At 52.4% G+C, this 21,402-nt stretch overlaps 1 protein-coding gene across 1 annotated transcript in view; it reads left to right on the forward strand.

Annotated features, from left to right (window-relative positions):
• Positions 1-21,402, forward strand: part of CDH22 (cadherin 22) — a 67,657-nt gene that overhangs the window by 1,320 nt on the left and 44,935 nt on the right. The window contains exons 2-3 of the mRNA XM_032419607.1: positions 6,985-7,279; positions 19,863-19,982. Of these exons, the coding sequence (XP_032275498.1) occupies positions 6,985-7,279; positions 19,863-19,982 (415 nt within the window). The remainder of the gene's footprint in view (positions 1-6,984; positions 7,280-19,862; positions 19,983-21,402) is intronic.

Below are 21,402 nucleotides of genomic sequence, written 5' to 3' on the forward strand. Positions count from 1 at the left end.
GCCCCTCATGGGTGTGATGCTGGAGAGGCAGAGGCAAGTAAGATCCAGCCTCTGTCATTTGGGGGGCCCCCAGAGTATCAGAGATGCTCTGGTACATGAAAAGCTTCACAGGTCAGCACCTAGCAGCGAGTAGGCATTCCGTAAATGGTATCTGTTGGCTGGCTTGGGGAGGAGAACACACCTGAGCAGGGTTTTGATGTATGAGTAGGAGTTCGTCGGGCTGATGAGAAAGAAGGCATACATAGCCTGTGCAAAGACTTGGAGTCTGAGGGAGCCTGGCTTAGTCAGAGGCTTGTCAGCAGTTGAAGTATTGAGGCGGAGGGTGCTGGTAGGGCACAGTTCTCTGGTTTCTGCCAGTCAGCTTTCCGGGAAGTTTTGGCCAGCAGAGTCGGGGGAGGGGACCAACCCTGGAGTTTCCCATGTGCTTAATGGGTCCGAGAATTGGGAGGCTGATCAACCTGCTCGGGTCAGAGGCTCAGGGATCAGGGAGGGGAGGAAGGCCTTGATGTAAATCTCCCGGTTTGTCTTACAGGAAACCTAGATTTTCTCTGGTCTAGACATAGTAATCCCTGGTCCTTGGCTACTTTCCCCTCTATCCATGTCCTTGCTCAAGGTCACCCGGCAAACTAGTGGCAGAGGCTAGGGTTCCTGACTCCCAGGCAGGGCAGTGAGATGGTGGGGCTGGCAGAATGGGGTGAGGGGATGGGGAAGGAGGGACCAGTTCCAGCTAGGCTGCAGCTGATGGTGAGGTGACCAAGAATGCTGGCTTGAGGGCCAGAAGCACCTGAACTTCAGTCCTGCCTCTGCCAACCCACAAACCGTATTACCTTGAACAAGTTACGTCACCTCCCTGAACCTGTCTCTTCGTCTGTAATAGGGGGGCTAAGAGAGCCCTCTTCCTAGGGTTCCTGACAGGATTAAGGAAGTAAATAGCAGATACGGTGTTCAGCCTGCAGCCTGGTTGGTTGTTCATCGTTGTTTTCTCATTATTCTCCTATGAAGCACTTAATCCTTAAACGGCAAGGTGGAAATCATCGTTCCCTTTTGTAGCGAGGAAACCAGGGACTGAGAGAGGGCAAAGTCCTAGAGGGGGCAAGCGACTTGGCCAGGACTTGAACCTGTGTGCGTCGGAGGCCAGTCCCAGCCTGATTCTCCCAACCTCTCTGAGACATCCGGGCTTGGGAGGTGAACTTGGGTCCAGGAAACCCACGGAGAGGCAGGGAAGGACTCGCACATCTGCCTAAATGTCAGCTTGGTGCCGTCAGGTACCTGAGCTCTGTTGTCTGCGCAGCAGCTGGGGCTCCGAGGCCTCCCCAGCCACCCAAGTCCTGAAGCCTTGAGAGAACCCGCTGCTGATCCAGCACCTTGCACTGCATCCCGCTGGCCATTAGCATCTCACCAGCATGCGGGGAGCCCCACCCCTGTCTTCAGGAACCAGTCTGTGGCCTTAGAAAGTCCCTTCATTATAAGTCCAGGAAACTGAGGCTGGAGGCAGAGAACATCAGACCAAGGTCACCCAGCAACATGGTGACAGAACCAACCCTAGAGACCAGATTTCTGGACACCAGCTTGGGGCCCAGTGCAGTGTGACTGCCCTTGACCGTGAGCCAAGCATTGTACCCGATATTTCTTCTCCTTGGGGCAACCTCTCCTAACATCCCCACAGCTGCCACGACCATGTTATCCCCCCCGCCATCATCTTCACCCAGAATCCCCCTCTCTTATTCCCAGAGCCCACCTCTGTGCGGGGAAGAAAGAGAAGTTTCCATCTCTTTGCAAGCATTTGCTCAGAGCACACTTCCTGTGGTGTGGTATATAGTATGTGGTTCAAGGGGGCCAGCTGGAGCCAGGCTGCCGGGGCTCAAATCCCAGCTCTGCCCCTTATTATCGCTCTGATCTTGGGCACATTACTTAACCTCTCTGAACCTCAGGTTCCTTATCTGTTGAGTGAGGCTGTTACTACCCCCACCTCAAAGGGTTGCGGTGAGGAATCACCGAGTTAGCACATGTCAGGAGCCTAGAAGAGCAAGCGCCTGGCACCTGGCGTGTGCTGGGTGTTAGCTTTTATAATTATAGGTCTTGCCTGGTATTTCCACCAGCTTGAGCATCCCAGCTACACAGACACTCCCAACCCCTGCCCAAACCCTGAAAGCCTTCTCAGCAACACATGTCCTGGTTTCTCACCCCCAAGTGGTGGGGGATGGGAGAGAGGGAGGTGGTCACTTAGCCCACACCTCACTCAATATTCAATAGCAATATGAGGAATATGAGCTTGGACTTTTAAAAACCACCCGTCCCCTTGCCAGCCGAGCCCCACCTTTGTGCAGGCGATTGTATGTGCACACACGCACACACACACTATCTCTCTCTGTCTCTCTGTCTCTCTCTCTCTCTCTCATACCACGCTCGCTCTCTCGCTCTTTGGGGAGAAAGGACTTCTCCACGGTTTCAGTGAATTCACTGCTTCCCGGTCCCCCGCCCCAGGGAGCCGCTTGGAGCATCCGTCCTTGTCGAATTCCAAAGGTAGCTTAGCAACAGCACCATCCACCGAGTGAACCCCGGGCGCCCAACGGTAACCTATTTTACAAGCTCCTTCTCCATCACTCACCGCCAGGCTCCTGTTGGCACCCGCAGGAACCGCTGCGGCCCGTGGTTGTCGCCTCAGCCTCAGCACCCGAAGCTCCCTCCCTGGTCCTGCTCCCTGGGCAGCCTGGCCCGCCTCTTCCCCTCACCTGCCCCCAACTCCCACCCTCAAAGCAACCTCCCAGATTTCCATACAGTCTGGGTACTTTGACTAATCCCTTTTCTGAACTGTAATTTCCCCTGAGGCTTCTGTCAGTTGGATGTGGATTTTGTAGGATTTTTTAATTTTTTTTTAAAAAAGATAGAATTATGGGGTCAGCACTTATGACCAACTCCTGTGGGCGGTGAGATCTATTTTAGATATACAGCAGGATTAAAGTGGGGAGGAGAGCAGATTTAATTAAGTTGCTAATATTTAAAGAAAATTGATGAACTCCTGGTTTACCAGAAGCACAGGCGTGAACAGACCCCTCATTCCGGGGGAGGCTTTTTATTTGATTTGCTTTCCATTTAAATCCTGGACTCGTTTTATTTGCGTAGCTGCGCTGTCCGTTTAATTGTCTTTAATAAGGAAAACGTACCTCTGCTCGCATTTAATTTTGATTTAATTAGGAGGAAGTAATTAATGGCCTCGTAAATCCCATTTTTCAGTTCCCCCCGGGATGAGAAGCCATCACTCTTGTGTTTTTCACGTTGTTTATGATCCAGGGCTGGGACCTGAGGAGGGGTAATCTCCTCTGGGGCTGTCCACACTTGATGGCAATGGATAGAACCCAGGATGTGGAATCAGGCTTCAGGATCACCCCTTGATGGCTAGTGTGTGACCTCACAGGCCCTCTCTGATCTGCAGCTTGCCAACCTGTGCAGCAGGGAGGGAATAACCTCTGACTGGCAAATTCCTAATGGGACATCAATGAGGTTGCAGTAAAGGGTCTAGAAGTGTGTCTAGTGACTCTTCTCTCTAGTCTAGCTCATGTGTACCTGGGATTTAACGGTGACTGGATCCTCCAGAAACCCCAGAAGGCAGGTGGGGAATTTTAGTGACTGTTATATATTTCATTCTTCATTTATTTGATATGTTTGGTGCCATGCCTTGTGCTGGGTTCTGGGTAGAAGGAAACAAACAGCCATATGCTTGGTCCTCAAGGAGCTCACATCTCACACTTGCATGTGTATATACTCTTACACACACACACTCTTTCTCGCTTCCCCCGTATTTTCTCTGCAGGCCTACTCAGGACACCTATGTGTGCCAGGCATGGGGAGTTCAGACAGGCATGAATCAAAGTTAGTACACACCCCTGAGGCCCAGGACAGCTGGGGAGACAGACGTGCAACACTGAGGTGTTATGGGGGAGTGTGGAGCAGAAGGGAGTGTGCATGGGGCAGGATGAAGGCTCTTCAACCAAACGACGTGGGGATGGGGGAGCACCTAAGAGGACTGCCTGAAGGAGGAGACAAGCCCAGTTTAAAAGACAAGAAGGTACTAGACGATGCCCTTGTCTCTCCAGTGGGTCAGGATTTCAGCCTATGGTCTTGTGTCAGGAGATGGGGGATGAAGTGGGTGACCCTCAGTCCCTCCTGAGCCCAGGGTGGGAAAAGGAGAGGGCACTGATCTGCACTGAGCTCTTACTTCGTGCCAGGAGTTTCCACACATTATCTTATGAATCGTTGGAAGGCGTGGGAGCCATATCGTATCCTTTACAAATGAGAAGACTGAGGCTCAGAGAAGGGTAGCCTCTGGCTCAGGGCCATGCCACAGGCCAGTGGCAAAGCCTAAGCTGGCACCCAGCTGTTCCTGATCCCGAAGCCCATTGTCTCTCCTGATTTGTGATTTGCAGTCCTTTTCCAAATGATGAAGTAGAGGCGCAGGTAGAAGAGGCCGCCCAGGACTGTGGCCGGCACAAGGCAAAAGGTGTGTCCAGGCCTCTCCCCCAGCCAGACTGACAGACTGCAGAGGCTGCAGAGGGACAAACTGCACTTTGGAGTCAAACAGACGTAGGCCTAGCTCAGTGTCCTCACCTGGAAAAGGGGGCTACATCCACGTGCGCTCCGACGTTCAGTTAGATTTCCGCAGAGGCCCGCAACACACCTGGCACGTGGTAGGCGCTCCATGAACAAGAGCGCTGGCCTCCAGCCCCTACTCACAGCTGAGTGTCTTGGGAAATGTCCTTCTGGGGGTAGAGACACAGGCACACCTTCTTCATCCCAGAGCCAGGACCCACGCGGGCAGGGCAGGCAGCCCCCGCCCAGCCCAGCCCCACAGCTCGCAGCTCGCAGCTCCCGCCCCCACCTCCACCCCCAGCCCAGCCCCCACACCCCTGCCCTGGCGTTCAGCTCTGTCTGACTCTGCAGTCCCCAGAGAGTGGCCACTGGGCCACCGCATGAGCACTATGTCATCCGTCACGGAAGAAGAACATTGGTGACATCACCGCTGTCTTCCACTCCCTCCTCCCCGCTCCTCACTCGTGAGTGATCCCTGTCCGGGATGTGAGTAAGGTCTGCAGGGACGTGATAGAGACCCAGGGGGCGGAAAGGGAAGGCAACAATGGCCTACCGAGGGTTCAGGCCATTACAAACATGCTCTCATTGAATCCTCACCGCACCTGTGCCAGGGAGGGCTTGATCTGATTTCTCAGGTGGGAAAACAGACAGAAAAAATGAACAAGCCCATGATCACAACATTAGTGAGTGATGGAATCAGGAGATTGGCTTCCTGAACTAGGCTGTGTGACACAGCAGGTGACTTCCCCTCTCTGCATTTCCGTTTTCTCATCTGAGAAATGGGAAGAATAATGTTTCATAGGGCAGAGATGAAAACTGATAAGATTATCGCTGTTAAGCGTCCCCCCACGTGGTGTCTGTCCCACCCATGGCTTGGCGGTGTTTGCTGACTGTGTAAGCAGACGCCGGGTCTGATTGGAAAGTGGGTGGAGGCACTGGAAGAGGGAGCAAGTTCACCCTCTCCTATCCCCACGTCCCCTGGGCCAAGGTGGAGGGAAAGCATAAACAGCAAACAGGAGAGACAGGTCTCCTCATCCCCAGCATTGCCAATGATTCAGGGCTGACGTCCTGAGATAATTTTATTAGGGGCATTAAACTGAGTTATGAGGTTTTTACAATCCAGCCACTTATGAGAAATCTATTAACAGTAACTGGACAGGAAGAAGGCTTTTCAGTGGAGCCCAGAACGGGCATTAATTGGGGCAATCTATAACAGGACGGGGACCCGGGAAGTTTCCACCAGACGCCTCCATTTACTCCCCGCAATTTCTGCTGAGAATCAGCAGACTCGCCAAAAAGAGAGAGATGCCCATTAATCGGCTAATGAAATATGAAAATGTTTATGGGCCATTCAATCTTCCAAATGGCACTTCTATAATCCACCTTTCAGACACAGAGTTCCACCAGCAGAATTTATACCCAGGCTCCTCCTGCGTGGCAAGGAGTGGGTGGGCTTTCATCCCCCTTCATGACGACTTCATTGGCGCCTGTTGTCCTGCTGAGTGGGCTGGGGTATGTGGCATCCTGGCCTGAAAGGGGCCTTAGGGATTCTGTCACTCACACTCCATCTCTACGGAAGCTTAGAGCGGAGCAGGGACCCACCCAAGGTCACCAGCTTCATCGGACGCTTTTCCCTCTGCTTAGAGCCGCCTCAGAAATTTGGGCATCGGAGGATCAGGACCTAGGTGTTTCTGTTTGGGAGAACAGTCTTGCTACTGCTTTCTTGCCTAAGAGATCTCAGTTCAGTGAAAACAGCCGGGGATTTGGAGCCTGTCGGTGGCTGGATTAAATCCCAGTTATATATAGCTAACATTTAGTAAATAACATAATAGTAACGATAGCTACCATTTATTGGACACTTATTATGTCTCAGGCAGGGCTGATTTTCAGCTAGTACATACCAGTGTCATTGTGCCAGTTGTTAAGATAGTGAAAAAGCTCCCCCCCCCACTGCAGTAAATGGTCTTTCTCCTCTCCCTCACCCCAGTTCTCTCAGCTCCCCCGACCTCTCTCCGTGACCCAGCAGCCAGAGGGTCCTGCCTGGCCTGGCCAGGGTCCTGCTGCGGTCGGACTCTGGGGCAGGGCCCCTGCTGGGCTGGCTGGTAGATTGCGCATGTCCCGTGTGCCAGGCAGGGGCTAGCGCCTTCTATAGACTTTAAACCTTAGGTAAGTCCGTGAACGGCTTAGCACAGCGCCTGGCATGGAGCAGGTGCTCCTTCAATGTGCCTTTCCTCCCTGCTCCCTTCACTCCCCGTCCCCACCAAGCTCAGAGTCTGGGGGCTGGGGTTGGACCCATAACTCAGAGTGGGGTCAGAGACAGCCATTTGGAAGCTTGATAGAAATGCAAACTCCGAGACCCCGCCCCGGACCCACTGACTTTCCTCCCTGCCTCCCCAGATCCACTCGGACTCCGACGAGGGTGACGGGGCCATCAAGTACACCATCTCAGGTGAGGGCGCTGGGACCATCTTCCTAATCGATGAGCTGACGGGAGACATCCATGCCATGGAGCGCCTGGACCGGGAGCAGAAAACTTTCTACACACTGCGGGCTCAGGCTCGGGATCGTGCCACCAACCGCCTGCTAGAGCCCGAATCGGAGTTCATCATCAAGGTGCAGGACATCAACGATAGCGAGCCCCGCTTCCTGCACGGCCCCTACATTGGAAGTGTGGCCGAACTCTCACCCACAGGTGGGCGGCGGGCTGAGCCAGGGGCTAGGGTGAGGGGAGCCGCTGGGTTCTGAGGGAGAGCCTGCGGTGGGGACCGGCTGATAATCTGGGGAGACACCGGAGGGACAGGAGCTGCTGCCCCAGGCAGGGGGTAGAGGCATGAGCCCAGGTGCCCACACGGGCTCAGGCATAGTGATGACACGGTCACAGCTGCACACATGACCTCAGACACATACATGGACACCGTCCCCACGTGGACATGGACCTCCGGGTGGCCATAGCAACACCCTTGGGCATGGTCACCCCCACAGGCCCAGCCCCACTTACAGGCGCGGGCACAACTGAACACGGGCACGCCTACAGCTGGGAAGACCCGGAGTGTCACACAGCTGGAACGAGGCCCAAGCGCACACCCAGACACGGCCTCACACCCGACAGAGCCTCAGACAGCCCCTCGGGAAGCGGCCCCACATGCGGATGGAGCTTACGCGCAGACAAGGTCACCTACAAAGCCACAGGCCAAAGCCACCAACACACGTGACCCGCCCGGGGCCAGGCTTCCCCAGAGTGTAGCCACAACAGGGATGAGCAGTCACAGAGGCCACAGCATCCAGACAGCTTCGTTCCCTGCCCAGGGGAGACCCCAACACCCCAAGGCTCAGCCCCCTGGGAACAGGTTCACAGAGACGGCTGAGCCCCAGACGCAGGTCAGCTGCACGTAGCCGGGTACGACCGCTAGTGTGCAGGGGCGCTGGGGACGCACCGTGGTACGGTAAACCGGGAGCCCACACACCAGAACCCCCACGTGCGAGAAGACCTCAGGCGAGGCCATACTCCGAAACTCACCCCCACATAGCAGCGGGACACTGAAGCGGAAGGTTGGATGAATATGCCCGCTCCCACGGTGGGGCCCACTTCTCCCCGGGGCTCCTGGGAGAAGCGGGAGTCATGGCCAAGGGGCACAGCCATCTTCTTCCACATGGGGTTGGCCCAGGCACCCGGTCAAGGGCTCAGGGCTGCCCCTCTCTGGGCCTTCCAGTCCGACTGGTGCATGTAAGAGATAGGGGGTGTCTGAGCTCGTGGGAGAGGGTGCAGTCAACCCCCGCGTCCCCAGATTGGGCTAAATCTGGCAGATTGGTGGGTAGAGAGCCGGCAGCCAGCGATGGAGAGGAGAAAGTGGACCAGAGATACGGGTGGGCACAGAAGGATGGTGGGAGGACAGGGAACAGTGAGGGCAGGGATGTGGGTGCAAGCTGGTGCACACACACACACAGGTGCACACGTCTGCCTGGTGCGCACATGCGTTCACACATGCGTGTGTGCATGTACATGGCTAGTCAAACGGCACTTTAAGGCCTGTGCATGCATATGACATGCTATGTGTCTATTTGAGTGTATCCGTTTATTCATTTCACAAGTGTATAGGAAGACCTACTATGTGCTGGGCACTGAGAACGTGGCATTAAAGAGACAGACAAGCCTCCCTCTCCAGAAGAGTACTTTCTGGCTGAGGAGGACAGGCAATAAGCGAGTAAACAAGCAGGTCGTTGGGCTGGGAAGGCTTCTCTGAGGAGGTGACATTGAAGTGGAGACCTGAAGAAAGTGAAGGGTGGGCCCTGGGGGAAGAGCATTCCAGGCAGAGGGAACAGTACCTGCAAAGACTCCAAGGAGAAGTGGAGAGGCAATCAGATTGTGCAGCCCTGGGGAGCATAGTCAGGGCTTTGCTTTTTATGCTGAGCAAGCTGGGCAGTCAGCGAAGAGGCTTGTTCAGAAGAGTGACATGGTCCGACTTAGTTTTAACAGGATCCCCTGCTGTTCTGTGAAGATCAGATGGTGGCGGGGTTGGGGTATGGGGCAAGGACAGAAGCAGAGGAGTATATTGTAATTACCTAGGTGGGAAATGATGGTGGCTTGGAACAAGGTGGGGCCAGTAAGGGTAGTGAGAAGAGGTCGACTTTGGGACATATTTTAAAAGTAGAGCTGAAAGCATTTGCTAATGGATGGGATGTGGGGTGTGAGAGAAAGACAATTCAGGGATGGCTACTGAAGTGTTGACCTGGATAATTAAATAGATAGGATTTCCATTTGCTGAGATGGGAGGAACAGCAGATCTGGGGATGGAGGGAAATCAGGAGTTTGGTTTCAGTCGTGCTAAGTTGGAAATACTTATTAGACAGCCAAGTAGAGATCGTGCAAAAGGCACTTCAATGTACAGGTACAGTGGAGAGATCATCAGAAGTTGTCAGTAGCAAAGACCCACAGACTTTCAGAGCCTAGTGATTACTTAGAAATCAGTTTTGCAAATGGGGGAAACTGAGGCTCAGAGAGGCGGTGATGTGTCCAAGGTCACACAGCAAGTCAGGGGCAGCTCAAGCCCCTGACGTCCCCCCATCCATCAGCCCCTACTCACTGATTCAAACCCTGGCCCTGTGTCTCTTCATCCCAAATGGATCTTTTCCACATGGAAAAGGCCAGAAAGGTGACACGAGGTGAGGCCGGAGAAGGAAGCAAGAGCCATACTTGAAGGACTTGAGGGAAGCATGGAATCTGGGAAAGGCTTAAGCAAGGGAGACAACCAAGTGCAAAGGTCCTGAGGTGCATTTTAGAAAGCTCCCTCTACTACAGTTTGGAGAACAGGTGGGGACAGGGGACTCCAGAGGGAGGTATCCGCCAGGTGCTCGTCCATCACTTCACTCCCACTTCAACTCTGAGAGGTGGCGGGACTGATGGTGGCATCCCCATTGAACAGATGGGAACACTGAGGCTCAGAGGGGAGAAAATGTGCCCACCGTCACATAGCAAGTCAGTGACTGAGCAAGTCAAGGCTTGGCTCCTAGACTGTTGGAGTGGCAAGAGTCCTTGCGTCACACTTGGGGGAACTGAGGCCAAGAGAAGGGCAAGGACACATTCAAGGTCACCCAGATTGTAGGAGGCAGAGCCAGCCCCCAGGTTCATGAGTATCAGTCAGCCTGAGGAGCTCCTGCCCTGCCTCACCTCCCTCTCCCAGCCCACTGACTCTGACATTCAGCTCAGGAAAGAGTCAGGCATTGGATTCAACTCGGACAAGCCAAGGAACCCAGGAAGGGGGAGGGAGGAAGCAGAAATTAAATTAGTTTATTTCATTTAAGCAACTTTTTGAAGAGGAAGCAAATCTGACACCAGGGTGCTTGCGGAGACTCCAGGCAGCTTTGAAAATCAGTCACAATGACTGAGCCTCCTGATCTGGGCTGAGGAGGGCGGGGCCGACAGGCGGCACTGGGGTCTGGGCAGCTTCGGAGATCAGAGGGAGCAGGGACACAGCTTGGGACATGAAAGGCAGCAGTGCTCGCAAATTAAACCACTCACAGCTTTAAAAGGAAGGGAAGTGTGCCGGGGGCCTCCGATGAGCCACGCTTCTGAGGAGGGGCGTGCCAACCAAGCTGAGCCTAATGCAGCGAAGCAGGTCCTGCAGCGGACAGTCAGGAGGCCTGGCTCCCTACACAACCTTGGGCGAGTCCCTGCCTCTCTCTGGGCACCAAGTTCCCTCCGAAGCATTGAAGGGGTTCATTCATGCAAGAGATATTTACTGAGTGTCTACTCTGTGTCAGGCACTGTTCCAGGCATTGGGGATTCTTAGGAAGCCTAGGTGCAGAGCAGGGAGAAGACAGGAAAGAAATAAACAAGCCAATATGTTATAGGCCCTGTGGTGTAAGTGCTGCGAAACCAAGGGAAATTGGCATTATACTGGGGGAGTGCTATTTTAGATAGAGGTGTCAGGGAGGGCCTTTGTTTACAAAAGAGGACATTTGAACAAAGATCTGAAGGAACCAAGGAGCTCTGTGAAACAGTGGTTCTCATACTTGATTGTGCATCCACATTACTTGGAGGGCTTGCTAAAATACAGATTGATGCCCTTTCCCCCCAGGGTTTCTGAGTCAGCAGGTCTGGCTATTAGAAATGTTTGCATTTTTAATAAATTTCATGGTGATGCTGCTGTTGTTGGCTCAGGGACCACACTTGGAGAATCACTAAGCTGGAGGAAGGAGGTACAGGCAGAGGGAACAGCAAGTGCAAAGGTTCTGAGGCATAGTGTGTTTGTCAGGTTTGAGAAATAGCAAGGGGTCAGTGTGGGTGAAGAGAGGAGTAAGTGAGGTGGGGAGTGTCCAATGAGATCGAAAGAGATACTGGAAACTGGATCATGTAGGGCATGGTAACCATTGAAAGGATTTCTGTTGTACTCTGAGTGAGATACAGAGTCAATGAGTGATGTGATACAACTTATACTTTTAAAGGCTGACTTGTTGGCCACCGAGTTGAAAATGGACTATAAGCGAAAAGGTTGGAAGTAGGGAGATCAGTGAGGAGGCAGCTGCAATCATGCCGGCAAAGGTAATGCTGACTCTGACCAGCATAGGAGGTGAGAAGGTATGGGATTCTGGATGTATGTTGAAGGTAGAGCCAACTGGGCTTGTGAGGGACTGGATATGGGGAGTGAGAGAGAGACAAGGCAAGGATGATGCTGACATGTGTGGCCTGAGCAACTGGATGGATGGAGCTGCCGAGATGGGGAATGCTCCAGGAAGAGCAAGATTACAGCGCAAAATTAAGACTCTTGGGCATGTCAAGATTGAGATGTCTACTAGAAATCCAAGTGGAGTAGTCAAGGGGAGAGTTGGGTCTCTGTGTCTGGAGGTCAGGAGCACAAACAGGGTCAGAGATACAATTTTGAAAGTCATCAGCAGAGAGAAGGAACTTAAAGCTGAAGGCTAGATGAAACCAACAAGAGAGTGAGTTTTGAGACAAAAGAGTTAGACTAGAAAATCTCTTAATGTTGGGGGCACCAGACCCCTTCCCACCAGTATCACAACCTGACCAGTGGACAGCAAGGTTTCACAGGGCTTTCATGCCCAGTTCAACTCTACCTACTTATTAATGCCAACTATGTATAAGACGATATGCTTGGCACTGTTGAGGTTACAGAAATGAGAAGTTCAATCCAACACACATCTATTAGCCACTACTTTATTCCGGGCACTGCAGGGGATGTAAAGATAAGTAATTGAATTAAATCCACAAATGTTTATTAGCACCCATTATGTACAAGGCCTCCAGTGTACTTGGCTCTGTAGGGGTTGCAAAGATGAGTCACCTAACTTAGCAAACATTTCTTAGCACCTACTTTATATATAGCCCCAAGGGGATAGAAAAATGAGCAGTTGCTTTCAATTCAATAAATGTGTATTAGTGCCTACTGTGTACATGGCACTTTGCTAGGTATGTGGGGGTTGCAAAGATGAGCAAGACCCTCCCCTGACCTCAAAGTGGTGGCAGATCAGTTTCACCTCTAGGGCCAACTCTGGTCAATTGGTAGTGACCGTAGGGTTGTGTTGAGAAGGAGTCTGAGGACCCCCATTCAAGCTCAGGAGAAAATGATGCAATCGATTAGTGATGTTTGCTGCGAGCAAGGCAAGAGAATAGGGTGGTTCATTTGGCATAGAATTGGCATTGTTGGACCATGGGATTGGGGCTCAACAGGCTGTGGAAATGGGCAGGGGCTCTGCCGGAGCGGGGCTCCCATGTATTCCAGTTTCTCTGTGAGCAGCATCTTTAGTAGACGGAAAAGGGTTGTTTGTAGTATAGTCCGCACTTCTTGGGACATTTACTAAATAATAGCCATCAGCCAACACTGCTTTCACAGAGCTATTTCCCTTTCTTCTCAACAATCCTGGGGAATAAGCAGGGCAGGTATTACTGTCCTCATTTAACCAACGAGAAAGTAAATGCAGAGAGAGTTAAGTAACTTGCCTGAGTTTCCAGAGCTTGACCCAGAACCTGGAAGCAGAACCCAAGCCACTCACCTCGGCTTGTGTGGGCAGCAGCCATGCACAGGGACTTTGCAGCTTGCAAAGCACTTTCACATCCCTGATCTCATTTCATCCCCTGGAGCTCTCGGGTCAAGTGTTAACATGCCCATTTCATAGCAGGAGAAACTGAGGCTCATGAACAGAAGGAGGTAAAATTGGAAGAGCACACTATCTGATTGCTGAATCCAGTGCTTGGTGGGGGACGGGGCAGGGAGGAAAGGAGGAAGGCAGGAGGCAGTGCATTCCCCAAGGGTCTCATTTGGGGAAGGCAGCAACCAGCTGGGAGCCTCTGATTGTCCTGTCTGCAGCCAGAGAGAGTGTGCCTCAGCAGCCCTCAGGCCCAAGCCAGGAATCAATTGCTGGCCTCTGCAGAGACAACTTCTAAAGATGTTTTTAATTAAAGTCCAGGAAGATCTATATGTGCAATATCTCCTTGCCTAGCAACGGCACTGGCTCTCACCACCCAGGATCGGGGGGGAACAGGACAGGAGATTTCTGGTGGGGAGAGGTGGCAAGGAAGAACAGAGGCCCTGGCCCTCAGGAGTCATCCCCATGGCCCAAGGAATCTGGACAGCGAAGACTGGATCCATGCCTTTCTTTGTCATTTCCATCAACAAATTATTCAACAAACACAAGCACCTTCTCTAAGCCAGGCCCTATGCCTACACAGCAGTGGGTAAAAAGGTGACAGAGCCACCTTCCTGCCCGCAAGGGTCTAGCACACAGTGGGTGCTCCGTAGATGTAGGGTGACTGAATGGAACCGAATTATAAGCAAAAAATGTTTGCTTTCTGCAATAGGCAGAGGGATGCTATTGCAGATACTTACAATGTTGCTATCCCAAACAAGGTGACCAGACTACTTACTAGAGGGTCCCATTTAAATGTGGAAAGGACAGAAGAGCATAAGGGTCTCAAATTGGGGTGGTAGGAGAGTCCTCTCTCTCAGGGGGACAGATTAGATCCCACACACATTCATGGGTGAGTCCATGGCTGGGATCTATGAGGAGAAAGTGAGGGGGCAGCGTCCCAGAGGTCACTGGAGACTGGAGAAGTGTGTTTGCAACGTAGGGCACACTTATCCCATTGAGCCAAAATTGCTTCTTCTCTTTGTCCCCCCTCCCACTCTCTCCCACTCTCCTCTTGCTTAATATGTATCTCTGCCTGTCTCTGTTTCTATATAAGTCTACTTTCTGACTTTATCTCTGCGTTTCTACCTCTTTCTGTCACATTCTGTGTTCCACTTTCTCCCTGTCTCTATGTATCTCTGCCTCTCTGATGCTCATCTCTCTGTCTCTGTCCTAATTTCTTCCCATGTATCTGGGTATCTGTTTTCCCACTTTCTCCCTGCCCATCTCTCTGAATCTGTCCCTCTGTCCCTTGTCTCTCTTTCTCTGACCCACTTTCTAGCCCCATCTCTTAGTGCCACCTTCTCTGTCACTTGTCTCTAAGCCTGCCTCCTACCCCTCCCTTCTGACCTACCCTCCCCGCCCCCAGTCATGTTCCTGCATCTCCTGCATATCATTAGGCTGCCCTGGCTGGGCAACCAGAAACTGTGGAGGCCAGCCCAGTGAGCCAGCATTATAAGTGATGATCAAAGAAGGAGTTGGGAGGGAGAGTTTGAGAAGGGGTTGGTTTCCCATGTAATCTGAACGTTCCCAGGGACTCGACAAGTGGTTTTTAATTTTTAATAGAAAGCATTCCACGCAGTTCTGGCAGCAGCAGGGGGTGGGACTCATTTTTTATAAATGTTTGAGAAGCTAAATGTGAGCTGAGGGTTTCCCCAGGCCCAGCAGGGCAGCAAAGGGAAGTAGGGAAGAGGCACGATGGTAATAATTACAAACATCTTCATAATAATGACACTTGGTCACCTCATTTGAAGACTCTGTTCTTTTCCAAAGTGCTTCATCTCTTTCATCTCATTAAAGGGCCTCCCTCATCCAAGGAGGCCAGGAGGATGAAGTCTTATCTCCATTTTACAGAAGGGGCACTGAGACCCAGTCAGGTCAGTTTTCCCACAGCCACAGAGCCCAGGAGAAGGCTGGGATGACTTCAGTCCTGGAGCTCCCCTCCCCACAGCACCACTTCCTCCCTGAGCCAATGGGGGCTCATCCTAGGAGCTCTAGAGCCCAGGTCTGGACAGCAGTTGGACCTCTCAGATAGCAAAGACAAGAGACAAGAAAGGAAAGAATTCTGGCTTGGGAGCCAGGCCATGGGTTCCAATTCTGGCCCCATGACAAACCATGTCAGAGCCACCCAGATAAACCAGAGATGAGGGGTGGGCATGACCCCTCCCTACTGATACTGGTGCCCAGGCATTTCCTACTCCAGGCCAAGGGCACAGCCCCAGAGACCTTCTGACCAGGCAGAGAGACAAGAGAGGAATAAACTCCTGAGCACTGCTACATGCCCAGCTTTACCAGCCATGTAAATCCATCATTTCTAGTCCTTGGAGCATCCCTGGGAAGCAGAGGGGCCCCCTCTAGACTAAAGGTGAGGAAAGAGGTCAAACAGGGACAAAGACTTGACCAAGGGCACAGAGTGAAGAAGCAGTGGGATCTGAACCCAAGACTCTCTGATGCCAAAGCCCACCCAGTCTCATCTCCTGGCAGGAGAGTCTGACATCTCATACTGATTTTGCCTGGGAGGAGCACTGCTGACTTGGTGGCATGTGTTGTCCTTGCTTCTTCCTTCTTGGTGTCGGTCTCAGTACCGGCACAGTGAGTCCAGGAGGGTGACATACTGGCTCCACACACCTGGGCTGCAATCTTTCCCTACCACTTACTAATGATAGAACCTGGGGAAAGTCACTGAGCAGAGGCTCAATGACTCAGTTTCCTCATCAGTTCAATCAGGGGTTTGGTCAGTTACTAGCCTGGGACGCACTTTAGAATCACTGTGGGAGCTTTTAAAAATGCCCTTGCCTGTGCTCCACCCCAGGAGAGTCCTACTGAATTGGTCTGGGGTGGGGCTCAGCATCAGTTTTATTTTAAAGCTCCTAAGAGATTCTAATGTGCAGCCAGGGTAAGAAACACTGGTTTCTGTGCTCTCCGAGGACCAGCTTTTCCACATCTAACATTCCACGTGGAACCCTGCTCTGAGATCCTGTTTACCCAAGAATCATTTGGGCAACGCTTACTATGCCGGCCTGGATAGAGGCCCTTAACCCCACGTAGCTGAAGAGCTGGCTGGCAGCACCACGGACAGCGACCAGCTCATCCTAGCCAGTCCCAACCGTGCTTCTGGAAGTCTGAGCTTGAACCAGTTGTGGCGGGGAGAATCCTGAATGCAGTTCCTTGCCATTCCCCTCCTTTCTCTGACTCCTCCCTCTCTTACTGGCCTGTCTCCTTCTACTCCTATTGACCCCCTCCTCCTACTTTATAAGCCCAGGCATGTGGGCTTTGACACCAGATCGACCTGGGTTTGAATCCTGCCTCTCCTATTTCCTTGCCAGGTGAACTTGGCCAGGCACTGTTCTCTGTTCTGAACTCAAACTATTTGAGTTCTCACAGTGATCCTGAGAGCTTGGCAGTAATATTACCTTCATTTCACAAATGAGGAAACTGAGGCACAACGGGCTTCATTACTTAACTTCACTCAGCCTCATTTTTTCATCTGTAAAGTGGAAATCTCAATAGAGCTTACTTCAAGCTTATTTTATAAATTCCATAAGATAACATACATAAAGGGCTTCTCATAGGATCTAGCACAAAGTAGTTATTCAGTAAACATAATCTAACATGATCATCAAATAATGATATGTAATAATGGGTTTCATCATTATTTATTATTAATTCACATTTTCACTCTTCACTGTGCATAGCAGTTTCCTCATCTGTAAAATGGGAATGATGCAGGATTGTACTGTGTTGGTTCATATCAGCTTGATTTTCTGTTTTGGGAGCCACTTGATATCACATTGGAAGCTTGAAGTTGGCCATGGTGAGAGTCTCTACACCATGGAAATCAACAAACACTACAAGACAGGGCATTTCTCCCCACCCCTCTAGCCCTCAGAGCCGATGGTTAAACATTTACCAGCATACCCACTGCATCTATATAATAGAATTGGCCTGAGGACTAAAGGAGAGAGTGGATGTGATGGTCATTATAAAAATACCAACTGCTGAATGGAGGGGGGATGATCCTGAGGTCCTGTAGCAGCCACAAGCCCAGCACCCTTTTATCTGCCCATTCTGGGGAGCTGCTGACTTGCGAAGAATGTAGGAGGGGGTCTGGAGTCTGGGGAGCCAGTGGTGAATCACTGACCCTTCACCATCCCCACGTGTCGGCATTAACTGTAATGGCTGCAATAAAGAATCTGGGTTTGGGGAAATGATTCCATCATCCCCGCAGGAGTCCCTGGGATGCAGCCAGGGAGAGGGAGGGAGAGAGAGAGAGAGAGAGATCAGCCATTACCCTGGGGAGTCACTCAGCCCAATATTGTGCCTTGCCCAAGGGATGGGGGGAACAAGCAGAGGGGAGTGACAGGGAGACCCTCTCTCATAACAGTTACAACAGCCACTATTTATTGAGCACCCACCATGAGCCTGATGCTTTATGTATCTTCTCCCTTTTCAGTATGTCTGTGAGGGAGGCATGGTTGTGCTATCGTATACTGGCATGCCATGCCTCCCGAGACAACAACCTGCATTTATTGAGTTCTTAGCATGGGCCAGGCACTGTCCGCGGTGCTGAACATGGAAGTCTATTTGAATTCTCAAAACAATCCCAGGAGTTTGGTAGTACTATCATCTTCATTTCACAAATGAGAAAAATTGAGGCATAATGGGGTTTGTGACATGTTCAAGGTCAAACTGCTAGTAAGTGGCAGAGTCATCACTGATTGTGATTCAGTACACTGGGCCACCATCCCCAGAGCCACTCTGCCTGTGCTGACTCTGTCACCCAGGAGGGCTTTGACCTCAGAGAGTCCTGGGTTCAAATTCCACCACTTCCTCTCTCGGTGCTCTTGGTCAAGTCTTTCTACCTGTTTCCTCGCCTGTAACTTAGAGGGGCCCACTCTTCCTCTCGGAAACACTATGAGGATTAAAGATGATGAATTTAAGTGCTTGGTGAAGTTCGACATGCAGTGGGTGCCATTAGGCATTTATTCCTTTCTCCTCTATCTGTATAATAGGAGGCACCTGGGGTTATGTCCTTGGCCCTGAGTAGGAGACCCTGGGCACCTAGCATCAAGAGGGAGGGGGCTTGCTCAAATCCCTTCCCTAGCTTCTCTGGGCAACCCTGATATGGTTGACATGGAACAGGAGCTGCCAAAGAGAGGCGCATTGCAGGGCCGGTTTAGGAAGCTCAGACTGGGAGGGGGGACATGGAGAGGGAAATGAGAAATGCAAAAGAGTGAAAAATAAATACATGTGTCTGTCTGGAATGATCGAGGGCCCCAGGCTGGAGGCGGGAGAGGCGGGTGGCAGGCTGGGCTTAGCAGAATTGCTGCAGTAGCTCTTCCACAGCCCACTCATTAGCCAAGCCGTGAATGGGCCTTACCTCCCAGCGTGCCGCCCTCCTAGCCCAGAGTCCAACCCAGCCCCAGGAGCGCCCCATTCAGAACCTCAGCAGGTCTGGGCCCCTTCCCCTCACCAGCAGGGCACTCAAAAGAAGGCATCACCTTGAAGTGATGGATGAGTCTCATCCCCTTGGGTCATATCCTGAGCCCCCAAGACTCCCTCTTGGGTCTTCTATCTCACCCCCTCCTTTCTGGAAAGGTTCAGATGGACCAGAAGGCTTTGCCCACTTCTCCGTCCAACACCTCCCCCACCCTGCCCTCACCCCCATCCTGTCCAGCCTCACGTCCCAAGCCTGATTTCGTCAAATTGAACATGATGTCAAATTAGAGCCATCTCTGGGACAGGCCAAGAGAAGCTCCCAGTTTAATGAGGCAGCGTCAAAAATCAATAACTTAATTGCCGCTGTTTGATGGACTTTTATCCAATTTATACTCTCCCCAGCAGCCTACGTGCAGAGCATGTGGAGAAGTGTGTGTGTGTGTGTGTGTGTGCATGTGTGTGCGTGTGCCTGGGGCGGGGACTGTCTGGGCACCCAGGGGGAGGGGTGAGGAGGGCACCAGGACCCACAGCCAACTATTTCCCAAAGGGAAAGCTGGGTCTTGCCATCCTCCTGCCCCAGATCCAAAAGACACTGGCCTCTGAGCCCCAGTGAACTTGGTTATCCTTCTGGGCTGCCCAACTCCCATCTTGTGGGGGGTGGTGAAGGAGGGAGGGAAGAGAGGCAGAATTCCCTTGAGAAATCAGGAGAGGCTGGGGTGGGCACAAAGACCCCTGCTTTGGGAGTCTGGTGCCTGGTTTCCAGTCCTGGCTCTAACTCTGACCATGATGACTTAACTGGTGAAGATGACCATTGCCACCACCCGCTGAGACTGAGCCCCATCTGCACTGAGAATTTAAAGTGCATTCCCTCAACCTCAAGAACCAAGGACTAGGATTATCTCCCATTTGCTGAAGAGGAAACAGATTCAGAGAGGCTGCCTTCCCTGGCCAGAGTCCTACAGCTGGGAGCCACCAAAGGGAGATTTGAACCCAGATCTGACTCCATGGTCGCGCTTGCGCCCCGGGAAGGCCCCAGATCAGGAAGCGGGTTGGGAGTCAGTGTGGGGATGGGGACTGTGAGGGGACTAGCTTCCATGACCTCTAGCTTGGATCTCCTCCCCCAGCTTCCCTGGGGTGGGGAGGACAAGCGTGGCGGCCCCAGGTGACCCCCGTCTCGCTTGGTCCCCTGGGCCCAGGCACGTCGGTGATGCAGGTGATGGCCTCGGATGCGGATGACCCCACGTACGGCAGCAGCGCTCGGCTGGTGTACAGCGTGCTGGATGGCGAGCATCACTTCACCGTGGACCCCAAGACCGGTGAGGGCCGGGGCCAGGCCGGAGGGGGCGGGGCCAGGGCAGGACCGAGGTGGGGGGATGGAGGGGTGGGGCCAGAGGGTGGGGGGAGGTCCGCTAGCAGCCTTCTAACAGGACAGCGCTGAGGGTAGGACAGGACCAGGAGGTGTCTAGCTTGTTCCAGGGTTGCAGAGAGGAAGGGGCGGCCAGGCAGAAAGAGGGAAGGGCTGAGGAACAGAAAAGGATGGCGCAGGGGTGGGAGTCCCTGCAATACTGGCAGGGAAAAAAAAGGCAGGATGCCTCCACCATGGGCGCTCTGAAGGGACTTTGGAGGTCCCAACTAAGCGGCCCTCTTGTCCTTGGAGCTTAACTGAAGCAAGCGTGTCTGCAGCCCTTAGGGGTCAGTTGGTGAAGGGCACCTTTGCAGCAGTTGTGAAAGCTCTGTTCAAGGGGCAGTTGTTAAGGATCTGATGGAAAGACAGGGATGGAGACCAATAAGGAAGAATGGTTTCTTGACTTCTTTTCCCTCCCCCAACGCCACCAGGCACAGTCCCCGATTCATTTTCTCTGAGGTTAGAACCTGATTATGTCTCTGAGGGGCCCTGCCAGAGTGGCAGGGAGGGCAGAGCAGGAGACTGAGGCTCGGAGGAGTGAAGTGCCTCACTGAGGTTGCACAGCTGGGCGTGGCTGCTGCTGCCAAGGGCGGTGTTCTCCCCGTCCCTGCGATGGGAGGGGCAGGGCAGGAGTGAAGGCGCCAGGGAGACCTCACACCACAGAATGTTTATCAGATGCCATCGTGGGGCTCACAGCCCGGGTGGGGGCCAGGGCGACAGGCATATGCATGGGCAATCAGGATGCAAGGTTCTGGGAGGTGGAAGAAGTTGATCTCCAAAGGATAAGAAGGTGTTGGCCAGACTGGGATTCAGAGACGGGCATTCCAGGCAGAGGGCATGGTGCAGGCGAAACCAGGAGGGAAAGAACAGCCTGAGGCATGAGGGGAATTGTAAGCAACTCAGGACTGGGGAAGCAGGCGGGCTGGGGATTCGGGCTGGTTGGCAGGGGCCCAACTGGGCACAGTAGAAGCGAGGTTTAAGACCTTGGATTTTATTCTAAGGGTAATGGGGGGGATTTTATTCTAAGGGTAATGGGGGGTAAAGGGTAATTCTAAGGGTTATTCTAAGGGTAATGGTGTGTGTGTGTGTGTGTGTGTGTGTGTGTGTGATGGATCTGGGTTTTAGGGTTTTGTTTTTGTGTTTGATTTGTTGGGGTGGGGGATTGAGGATTCCAGGTTATGAGCTCAGTTGTAATTGTATTATCTTACACGTAATATCTTTGTCATTTTTTTCTCCTTGCAAAAGTAACACATTTTAGGAAACATTCAAACATTGAAGAAATATTAAAGAAAGAAAGAAAGGAAGGAAGGAAGGAAGGAAGGAAGGAAGGA

Source organism: Phoca vitulina, unplaced genomic scaffold (assembly GCF_004348235.1).
Source record: "Phoca vitulina isolate PV1807 unplaced genomic scaffold, GSC_HSeal_1.0 scaffold22, whole genome shotgun sequence".
Taxonomy (NCBI): Eukaryota; Metazoa; Chordata; class Mammalia; order Carnivora; family Phocidae; genus Phoca; species Phoca vitulina.